The sequence below is a fragment of the Dendrobates tinctorius genome, unplaced genomic scaffold (genome assembly GCF_039654945.1).
Source record: "Dendrobates tinctorius isolate UK_male_01 unplaced genomic scaffold, ASM3965494v1 ptg000292l, whole genome shotgun sequence".
NCBI classification, from domain to species: Eukaryota; Metazoa; Chordata; class Amphibia; order Anura; family Dendrobatidae; genus Dendrobates; species Dendrobates tinctorius.
In genome coordinates, this window is record NW_027361959.1 from 3423938 (window position 1) to 3436237 (window position 12300).

General features: G+C 39.4%; 1 protein-coding gene across 1 annotated transcript; it reads right to left on the minus strand.

Moving 5' to 3' along the window:
• Positions 1-4987: 4987 nt before the first annotated feature.
• NEUROG3 (neurogenin 3) lies at positions 4988-5900 on the minus strand. Its single transcript, XM_073560080.1, has one exon. The coding sequence runs from the start codon at positions 5898-5900 to the stop codon at positions 5235-5237; it is 666 nt and encodes a 221-aa protein (XP_073416181.1). The 3' UTR covers positions 4988-5234.
• Between the last annotated feature and the right edge of the window lie 6400 nt (positions 5901-12300).

A 12300-nucleotide genomic window follows, 5' to 3' on the forward strand; every position in this document is an offset into this window, starting at 1 on the left:
ATCGTTACACAGTATTAAAGGTACAGTATAACGGTTCAAATATTAGCAAACGTATAAGGAAGTCCTAATACTGCAGCTCCCGCTGTGAACTCAATGGTGCCGGCAACGGTCGATGCAGCGTCCTCATTAACGGGGTAAAGCAGACAACAATACCCCCGTCTTCTGTGACAGTGGTCGGTCTCCGGTACCTTCCACTGCCCCTAGTCCATATACTGTAGCTTCCTACAAAGGTAAGGGCCACAACTACTGTCTCTAAGCTCGACGAGACTCCTGCGGCTGGTGGAAAAAGGGGTCACGATCTGATATGGGCTCCATGTGGCTCAGAAGTTGTTTAACGGCACGGTCAGTGTACAAGAGTCTGTCCTGTATTTGGTCACTAGTGTGAGGCACGTGTGTAGTACTCACGGACATGGATTTCCCTGCTTCTCGCTTACTGGAAGTCACTGGAACACACTGTTCGCCCCTCTCGCTTTGTTCATCCCTCTCGCTCTCTGTCCCCGGCTGCTGGCGGCAGGAAATGATGGTCACTGGTCTGCGGGGCACTGGTACCACCCAGATGAAGCACTTCCCTCTCTCCAGCTGCAGCACGACTGGCTCTGCTCTGTCCTGCAGTGGCTCTGCACTGTTCTGCACCCAGCTTCTCTCCTGGCAGTGGTCCCGCTCTAAACAGTCGGACCCTGCCGCAATGCCGGTACCTGGTGGGGGAAGGGGCAGCCGAGCACGCCGCTCACCGCACTCCTGCACACTGTTCTGCTCTGGCGAAAGACTCCCTTGTTTCGCGCACTTTGCCTTCTTATCTGCCGGCTGCTGCACGCCCTTTTCCTCAGTCTCCTCCCACCGCCCTTGGTCAACAGGAAGGTGTCTTCCCCCCGGGCTTCCCTTATGCTGCAGGGGAAGGTTCACCTCCTCAAGACTGTCCCCCGGGAACAGTGAATGCAGCCTCTTCATTTCCGGACCCGGCATTCGGTCCATCCCCTTACACTGGCAGTGAGAGTGGGAGGTCACGAAAGTGCAAATGTTCATTTTAGAATATAAGTGAAATAGTCAAAAAGTAAAGGAAATGTTCAATCTTACAATGATACTGTAACTTCTACAGTCTGCGGAGCATTTGATGTGCTAAATGTTGACGAAGAGTAAAGTATGGAATAGATGGAGGCCACGCACATACATGAGATTATATATGCGCTACAACAAGATATAGTACCTAACACTTAGTATACCAAGTTATTCAAACATTCCTGCTCTACATAGGCCTAATAATTCCCCTATTCTGGGTATTGTTCTGATACTTTTTCTCTATAGGAACAATCTTTCATATTGTCACATTAAAATGAAGTAATGCATATATCTAATGGTTTATATTTTATTGATGAATACAGGGGCACTTAAATCAAATTTATTCCTAAAGACAAGCTTTTTTTCATTACTGTTTTATTTGCCAACTGCCCTATTAATTGGAAAGAAGCCTCCCAAATTGAGGAATTTGAATGAGAAAGCAACAGATTTGTTTCAATGCAGGATGCCACAGTGGGGAGTTCCAGGCTATTTAAAAGCCTCCAAGAGAAAGGAAGAGGGAACTCACTGGCAAAATACATAGCGTGGTAATGGTGATTTGTCTGGCAGCAGGAGTTTGGTGGGATCCTGACAGGAGTCTTGTCAGTGTCTGGAGGGAGGCTTTCTTGAGCTGAATAGTCTAAATGAGCCTGTAATGAAGGGAAGCCAATGCTGTGTGCGCACTGTGCACTGTTCAGGACCATGGTCAGTGGTGCATTTCCTAGCATTGTCTACATCAATCTTGGCTCTGACATTAACTACTGAGGGCTTCAACATTAAAAAGTATAAGCGTAAAATTCACCCATTGGGTCGTTCAATAGAAAACCTTATGAAAATGCTGGGCCAATCTGTTACTTTTTATACCCTCCAGTTGAACTTTTCTCTTCAATTGCAAGCCAATTAAAGTCACTTTATTTTCTCATAAAAAGAGGGGTGCATGCTATTTCAGACTCATCGCATGCTTAAAATCAATTAAGTCCCATAGAAATCATGTTATTCCGGAAAGAAAAGCTAGCTTCACTTTAAAATTCTTTTATAGATCCTCATAGGTCCAAACGTTTCATTAGGAAACTTTTGCAAGAATTCTATTTAAATCAAACAATAATTCACGGCTGAACCATGAGACAATTTAATGCACTGGACTATACTATAATACTCAGCAAATATTTTAAAAATTGTCAAATAGTAAAAGAACATTATTTATATTATGAAGGGAATAAAAACGAATAACCTCAGTTGAGCTTTGGTGGCTATTTTATTAGTATTACTGGAGAAACTACTGCATATTGCCTAGGTCGCCTATGATCTTGTTACCACCTTGAAGATTTCAGGGACACAACCTGTTAATAAATGGAAATTACTTAACAGAAATATGAAGCAACAACTATTTTGAAAAGTGGCAGAAGTAAATGAATGAGGAGGCTGAATATGTGTTGTACTTTGTCTAATAGTACATTGTAAACTTCCGTCTGATGGAGTTGGAGTTGACCACCAGAGTATTACTGATCCTTCAGTGGACCAAACAAATGCAACAATGAGACACCAAGGAAATACTGGGGTCTATTTCTTAGGTGTTGCTTCACAAATAACCTATTAGACCTTATTAATTAAATCTGTTGTGTATGCAGTGATGATTCTAAAGTTCATGATGCAGTTAAAATACATGTTTGTGTGTTTTATATTGACTCTCGGAAACATTTTCTTTCTTCAAACTAAGAAATCCCAATATGGCAATGCCTAAATGTTGGAGGACAAGGATGGATCATCACTGAGGGATAAGTCTTAACAAATTCATAAATGACAAAAATGATTCCATAAAATAGCTAAGGTTGGTTGCCAAGACTGATGGTGTAGATAGTGGAATGTTGGTCAAGCTCCATAATTAAAAAAAAATACGCTTGTTTTGTTTTGTTTTCTTCTTTTACAAAAGTAAGGCACCTCTTTTGATACCTTAACAGCAGTCATTTGAAAAAAAAAGGTCGCCCATTTCATCCTGGTCAGTGTGCGGTCCTTCGCTTAGAACAGGCCTTTATGCAAAATGTTGACCGGTTAGTAAAACATATTTTGGCTGTCTAGAAAAAAAATTAAAAACTGAAAGTTGCAAGCATTTTGATAACTCATGTTTAAAGCTACAAATTTACTGAATAAATGACAGAACATAAAGAAAAAAGAAAAATCCTTTGCTGCCCCGGTACTACCATAAGCTAAGTATAACACCAGATTTTATATTACACGCGAGAGTGTACTTTTTTGCATAGGTTGATGACTCCTGGATATATAGGACTAGTAAATCATTAGCAAAAACCAAGATCATCAGTAACTGAGTGATAGGATACAATTGTTGAAGACTCACATTTGATCTGTTTGTGTAGATATGTTGAACATCGTGTGTTGAAGTGCCAAATTTCCTTTGTTTTGCAAATTGCTTGAAAAGCATCCTTTTTGCATCCATTAAATTAATTCAACTGCCAGTTATTAGCATAACAATAACCGTTTGGCACATAAGCATCTCTTTGTCATCAAGACACATTGCAATGGGGGCAGTGAGAGAATGCTTCTCTTTGGAAACCACACTGAAAGGAAGATGATATAAATCTAGCTACTACAAATTGATTGTGTGGAAGCTTGATCTGCATTCACATTGGCATTCCAGTCCAATGATTACCCTCCGTGCACAAAACAACCAGATTTTTGCTGTAAAGAGTTTACTACTTTCTACTGAATGATTAAGAGCGTAAAGTCTTTAACATTTGCCACTTTTGTTAAACTATTTAATTCTAAAAAAGGATATATTTTTTTTTCTTTTTGACCTGTATTTTATAAAGACTAAGTAAAAAAAACAAGCATGTCAATACTTTAAATTATAGCTTAGGAACTTGCATCCATTACTGATACTACTATAAAAGAAAGAAAAGAAGGGAAGAAAGAAATGAGAACAGAAAGAGAAAAAGAAAAGCAAGCAAGGAAATAAGTCAACTATTTGTTTGAATAAATAAATTAGTAAATTGAGGACTAGAAGTGATACAGTGTGAAACATAGGAAAAAGATAGTCACAGGTAACTGTAAAGAACAAGTTGGAAGATGAAGACAAAACAAAGAGACAAAGAAAGTATACCCATTACCATTTTAGAAAGTGCATGAAACTTTATATATCACATAATAATACTACATTATAACCTATGCATTTCTCTTTAGAGCATATATTAGTTATTTTCTACAGTATGCATCATTTTTTTCCACTGTGCTGCTCCACAATCCTGGCCCTCCTATACACTGGGTCCTTCTAAACCTACAGGTGAGTTAGAGGTGAGTTATAGGTCTAGAGCGTGCCAGGTGCAGGGCAGTCTACATAACCCATGACACTGCACTATAGAAAAGCAGCTACTAAGAGACCATTAATCTTGCCTTACTAGATTAGATCTTAAGAAGTGAATTGCTCCATTTATTTACTTCCTAAATCCCAAACGTAATGATTTTAATGCTTTCCTTCTTATCCGTTCAACTATTAATGTAAACTTAATACTGTACTGTATCATAATGTTAAATTATTAACCACTTTCTAAATTCAGCATTGTAGTAAATAACTGAATATAGTTTTATATATGTATAGTTAGCCACAGGTTGAAATACATATAATAACAAAAATATTTTAACACAGCAGTATTCAATATTTCATTATTGCTGAATATTTTATTGCAATGATATCTCAGGGTACAATTACTCAACATGGTGCAAAAATATATCTGTACACTATATATATATTTATATTGAATCAATACAATTAATAAATACACATGATTAGAAAATATATAATTTAAACATAGCAAATAGCTGGCAATCAATAATCATAGAAGCCCATTACAAAATAGACTTTAAAAATCAATATTACAATATACACAGTAGTAAAGAGTTGTGGACTCTTTTTAAGCGCTAATAAAGATACTGTTTTTCCTTTACAAGAAAAGTGCAAAAAAAATCTTTCCAACATAACTTTAAAAGGGAAAGAAAAGCAAAACTTTTAGAAAATAATGAATTTACATTGAAGAATGAGACACATCAACATAAATACACAGTAGAAAGGCATTGCAGAGAGAGTAAGATTCACTGCTACAGTAAGCTGGCCATTCACAAGAGTGAATGTGAGCACAGAGACACCCAGTGATGGGGACACTTAGTTCAATTCAGATGAATGCTGTGAGAGTATCAGTATATTTTAGACAAGATCTAGGCTGAGAAATAAAATCATCCATGTCTGTGGGGCTATGGATGCTGCTTTGTGACCCTGGAGAATACAGCGAATCCCAGTCACTTGAGGAACCACAGCTACTATTTGGACTAGTGAGATCCACCATTAAGCATGTCTTAGTTAACTTTTCAAATGAGTCTGGCATACCCTGTTGTGCAATATTAAATAAGCTATGGTCAGCTAGCCGCAGAGTCTCAGACAAAGCCCAGATATAATTGTGAGCAAACCTCAGGGTTTCAATCTTGGTCAGTTTAGCATCATCTGGGAAGGTAGGTAGAACACTCCTCAAGGCATCCAAGGCAGAGTTGAGGTTGTGCATTCGGTTCCTTTCTCTATCATTAGCTTTTATCCTGCGGTTCTTCTTTTGTTTAATGACTGTTACTTCATTCTTGACTTGTGATCTTCGTCTCCCTTTTTGCCTTTTACTCTGTGACTCCCTGGAGTCAGTAAGGGGAAAATGTTCTCCCACTAAACAACCTTCACTCCCAGCTGAGGGGGCTGGAGAACAGGGCAGAGAAAGAGACTGGTCCTCCTCATCTGAGACATCATAGTAAAGGTATCTCTCGCTTCTGCTATGGCTGTTCTCTGTTTTTGGAGACATTCTAAAAAATACAAACACAAATATTTAAGTAAATCTGAATATCAAGGATGAAAAGTCATAATGCTTGTTATACTAGTTCTCCTGGTAATATGCTTTCTTTAAAATCTTTAGAATAATATATCACATAGGTTAAAATTATATGATGCAGATAATATGAGAGTTTACAAAACGAGAAATGAAAAGCCAGAAGCATACCTTGTAGATTTCCAGCTGAATTGCTGTATAAAATAGATGAAAGCTGAAAGTAGAAACCAGGAGATGTGGGTTTTTTTCTTGTCCTGGACCTCTTGGTCTTATATGTAAAAAGAGCTTCAGTGGAAGGATGTGTGAAGGATGTGCAACAGGCACACGACTAGCTCCCAGGCATATATATACCATTGTGAAACAATGCAGATCAATACAAAGTGTGCCCCCCTGGCACACTTTATCTTATCAGTCTTGCATGGAGTGTGCCGGGCTCATTACAATCTGGGAAGTGGCCAATCAGAATCATCAATGACACGCGAGCCTCCCCACTGCCAGACACAGCTGGAATCCCAACAAAGGGCCAAGTGGGAGGGAGAGCAATGAACCCCCACCCCTCCATAAATGATCCTTACAATTAATAGGTATATGAATCTAGGAGCTGCCCATTTAGCTCTGTGGTATCAAGGATGGAAGAAAAAGATTAACTTTAGCCTGAACTTTTGCAGCCTAAATTTTGCATGGTTATCAGAAAAATTGCCCTTGCATTTGCAGAACATATTTTGTCCATGAAGAACCAATATACACAATTACATATAGACTTAACTATACTTACGGTTTTGAGTGACTGAGTAAACAGCACATGTTTCCTTTTTATTATGAATATGACTATTTTCAAGCGATATTATCCAGGCTTAAAATTGTGAGAGTACTGTCTAAATAAAGAGACGTCTCTACATGGTCATTTTTCTCATTATTTTAAAAAAGGTATCATGCACATTTTTTGTATGCACAGAACTGTCCAACCTGATATTTTCTAGACAGAGTCCTTTTCACTATGGAACCATATTTTTAAGATAGTCTGGGAATTGTTACATGACACATTTTCCGATTTTTTTTTTCTGAAGCCTCAATGACAGCTGAAGGTTTTAAGAGTGATGTTACTAACCATTAACTGCTGCAGTTAACACAACACCCTTTAATAGAGGATACAGAATATCAAATTTATGGGTTAAATAGGCCATTTCGGTATCTAGTTATTTAACTCAACTCAAAGCATTTAAAACATTAGTCTTCGATTTGTAATAAAGCTTTCCTCAAGAAACCAAGAGGGAAACATATGCCTCCTACTGTAAAGGTGTGCTATGCCTAAACTTTGGCCGGACTACTACAGCCTGAGCTCACTGGTGGACATAGACCAAAAAGACCCAAGAACAATATGTGGGCACTTTGCAGTCCAACAGCTTCACATAATGCAAAATTCCACCTGTTTTGGAGGTTGAAATTGGCTCCCTTACCTCTTAGACCCTGTGCAGCTCCATAGGTGCCATCTATGATATGTCCGCTCCTGCCTGAGATGGAGAATGGTCTTGACTGTTGTCCACATGCTTTTCCACTATCTTTACAGTTCAGTTAAGTTGCTAGGAAGGCATTGCCTAAAAACACAGTACTTTCAGCTCCATCAATGAGGATTCCTGGAATTCTTGGCCACCATTCTCTCTCAGAGTACACAAGTTTCATCTCAAGAGTGAATTTCTGCTTTTCTGAGGCCAAACGAGCCCAAGGAAGAATAACTCATGCCTTTGTTCGCAATATTATGCATAGTTTTAAAAGAAGAAGGTTCCCTTTTTAATTTCACAATTATTAAAAAAAAATACCCCCCAAAATGGAGGCCAATGTTTGTCCTCAGATAGAAACCAAACATCTAGTACTATCGGCATGTGCTGTGCATCATCTTTATCTGAAATGCATGAGTTTATTTAATTACTGTAGCCATTGTGCAATATATCAGTTAATTCCAATACCTTGTAATAAAATATATTCAGATCAATGAATGAAAAAAAACTGTTCCTGTAGTTCTTTAATTTAAGTTAATGCAATAAAACATTAACATGGACTTGATAGGAGGGCTTTTTCTAGCATACGTCACCAGGGCATGTTTCACGTTGTCGGCCTTTCATTTCAAAGACTGGTATGTAATAATAATCCATTTTCCCTGGAGGAGGCTACTGGAGAACAAATGTATGCTCTATCCCCATAAAATCCTTATAAGACCATCAGACTTCACTATTTAATTTAAGGCTGTGTTCAAACAATGCTTTTGTGAACGTCAGCCGAATGAGCTAGGTCATATGCCACTGTATTCTATATATTTTTTTCGGTTAAGAGTTCAAGTTAGGAGACTTGGCATATATTCTAGATGAACATGCCAAACTTGAACCCAACCTAACTTCTCCAATATTTTATTTATTTATTTTGCTTAGATAGCGCCATTTTATTTTGCATCAGTTTACATTCATTATCATCACGGTCCCCATTAGGGCTCACAATCTAAATTCCCTATCAGTCTGTCTTTTGAGCGTGGGAGGAAACCAGAGAACTTGGATGAAACCCATGCAAACACAGGGAGAACATACAAACCCCTTGCAGATGTTGTCATTGGGGAATTTGAACTAAGGACACCAGAGCTGCAAAGCTACAGTGCTAACCACTGAGCCACCATGCTCTCCAATTTACCATTATTTAGGTTCATCCTCACGCTCTTCTTATCCAGTTGGTAAGGTAACAATGTGCTTAAAGGGGTTGTCCACTACTGTATAACTCTTTATTGAAGGTGAAAAAGAATTGATAGTATCTGGACCAGTGCTGCTCCTCTGTACTTTGCAGCCTACGCCATTCTGCTGAGATCAACATCCAGTGTTGGCATCACCGCATCACCTGGGCACTGCAGCAATCACATTTTGTCCAAGCAAAAGAAACACTGTGGATTCCAAACAGACAAAACGTGAATGCCACTGCTAATCAGTGGTTGCTGAATGGCTGTATTGCTCATGTGACACCTCCAATTAATGTTGAACCTAGAAGAATGGTGAGATGCGGTAAACTTTTTTTTTAGTTTTTTATCTCCATAGGCCCTGTAATAAAGGGATGTCTTGAAGTGGACCACCCTTTTAAAATAACCTTCTTATAACATGGATGTGATCCTGCTGTACCACTAATACATTTTCACATCCTAAATGTGCACATTTACAAGGTCCATATTAATTTTTCTCAGGTGGAAACCATCTGAATAAATTGTTTCTGAAACTATTTCTTAGAGGCATCCAAACCGCCCCGAAGTTAAAAATAAATTTACAACATTGTTTTTTCTCTTGGCTCATTAGGTTTGAGTCAGAGCAATTAATGGGACTATCCAATTGTTTAAGTGATCATCTAAACATACTGAAATTTTTTCCATCTCTAGAAATGTGTGGGTGGTTGTTATATGTTAAAGGGAATCTGTCACCCCTTTTTTGAGATATCATATAATGATATCATTCAATTGTGTGTCACATAAGGATTCTCTTAGTACTTTTGCATCCCCCTGACCCCGCACCTTTCATGCATAAATACCTTTTTTATATCGGTTCAGATGTATATAAACTGCCGCTGTCTGGTCCGCTGGGCGGGGCTTATTCAACTGCTCCCCCCTCCCTGTCTTGCTCTACGCATTTCTTCTTGCGTAGAGCAATACAGGGAGGGGGGAGCAGTTGAATAAGCCCCGCCCAGCGGACCGGACAGCGGCAGTTTATATACATCTGAACCGATATTAAAAAGGTATTTATGCATGAAAGGTGCAGGGTCAGGGGGATGCAAAAGTACTAAGAGAATCCTTATGTGACACACAATTGAATGATATCATTATATGATATCTCAAAAAAGGGGTGACAGATTCCCTTTAATGGAGAGAAATCTAAAGAAAAATCAAGAAAATAGGAGTAAGAAATGTAAGACCTAAACACTGTACAGACAAACTGAATTATTCTTATTATTTATTTATATAGCATCATTGATTCCATGGTGCTGTACATGAGAAGGGGTTACATACAAATTACAGATATCACTTACAGTAAACAAACTAACAATGACAGACTGATACAGTGGGGACATGACCCTGCCCTTGCGGGCTTACATTCTACAGGATGGAGGGGAAGGAGACAGTAGGTTGGTGGGTTGCAGCAGTTCCGGTGTTGTTTGAGGCAATATCTCCAGTAGTGGTGAGGAGGTAGCGGGGTCATTGCAGGCTGTAAGCTTTCTTGAAGAGGTGGGTTTACAGGTTCTGTCTGAAGGATCCGAATGTGGTTGATAGTCGGACATATTGGGGCAAAGAATTCCAGAGGATGGGGGATATTCGGGAGAAGTCTTGGAGGCGGTTGGGTGAGGAGCGAATAAATGTGGAGGAGAGAAGGAGGTCTTGGGAGGACCGGAGATTACATGAGGGAAGGTATGGGGAGATTAGTTCAGAGACATAAGGGGAGACCAATTCAAACTAATGACAGCTTCATACACAAGGTCCACCTTCCCACAGACCAATCTTGCGTATGACTTCATCACCATACCATAACCAACACATGTCAATGGTTGGGAATGAGCCACAAATTTCCATCTTAGTATTTGACCTTTTTAAAAAAAACGTGCTGTTTCCAGCCACACCAAGAAAAAGAGAACGCAGCTTTTAAAAATGTGTTTTTATTGAGGTAGATTGGCCTTCCTCTTTGCTGGGGCACACCCTCCAAAAATGTGTTATTGCATTGCTTTTGGCCTTCATAGATAATCTTCAAACCCGAACATTAATGTGGCCAAATCAAAACTCCATTCCCTTCCACAAGTGCTTCCAGCCCCTTCTGCAAAAAACCTAATTGAGCATGTTGTATTTTTGCTTTGTTTTCTGTTAAAGACTGCATCCATAAAATTGCAATTGTCCTGTGGTTAAAGGAAAAGATACCTGCACTAATTATGCCATCAAGGACTGGCTATACTCCACCGATATCACACCTGCTCCCTTCTAATTTTTCAACTGCTAATGGAAGAAGTCAGTAGTCAGTATTGTGACCAGATGTATCACAATGTCAGGAGTTTCCACACAGACTCCAATATACTGTATGTAAATTTCCATCTGAAAAGGTACTACTCAGCCGGATATTACAGTAAAAGTGATTATCTAAATGATAGCCCAATAAATATCTACTCACTTTACTATAACAGCATGTAACTTCCAACAACTACTGCTGACGATTTGCTAAATTCTCCTATATGATAAAGTTCCCATTTAACGTAAGGCTAATGGGGAATGACTTTGGCCACATGCCTCCTGCTACCATTTGAAACCTCAATTCTCCAGCAGCTTAAGAATGTATAGATATTTGGTTCGTCCTGCAAAACACGTCTTTACAAAATTACTCAGAAAAAAATCTAATATATAAAGCTCAGTGTGTGTGTGTATGTATGTATGTATGTCCGGGATTGGCATCCGCACCGTCGCAGCTACAGCCACAAAATTTGGCACAGTCACACGTCTGGACCCCGAGAGCGTCATAGGCTATGTTGTGAGGCAAAATTTTAACCCCGCGCATTCTAATTCACCAAGCAATTTTGCCCCTATCTACATAATGGGGAAAAAGTGTATGTATGTATTGGCATCTGCACCGTCGTAGCTACAGCCACAAAATTTTAAATAGTAACACGTCTGGACCCGGAGAGCATCATAGGCTATGTTGTGAGGCAAAATTTTAATCCCGCGCGTTCCAATTCACCAAACAATTTTTCCCCTATCTACATAATGGGAAAAAAGTGTATGTATGTATTGGCATCTGCACTGTCGTAGCTACAGCCACAAAATTTTGCATAGTAACACGTCTGGACCCGGAGAGCGTCATAGGCTATGTTGTGAGGCAAAATTTTAATCCCGCGCGTTCCAATTCACCAAACAATTTTTCCCCTATCTACATAATGGGAAAAAAGTGTATGTATGTATTGGCATCTGCACTGTCGTAGCTACAGCCACAAAATTTTGCATAGTAACACGTCTGGACCCGGAGAGCGTCATAGGCTATGTTGTGAGGCAAAATTTTAATCCCGCGCGTTCCAATTCACCAAACAATTTTTCCCCTATCTACATAATGGGAAAAAAGTGTATGTATGTATTGGCATCTGCACCGTCGTAGCTACAGCCACAAAATTTTGCACAGTCACACGTCTGGACCCCGAGAGCATCATAGGCTATGTTGTAAGGCAAAATTTTAACCCCGCGTGTTCCAATTCACCAAACAATTTTTCCCCTATCTACATAATGGGGAAAAAGTGTATGTATTGGCATCCGCACTGTCGCAGCTACAGCCACAAAATTTTGCACAGTCACACGTCTGGACCCCGAGAGCATCATAGGCTATGTTGTGAG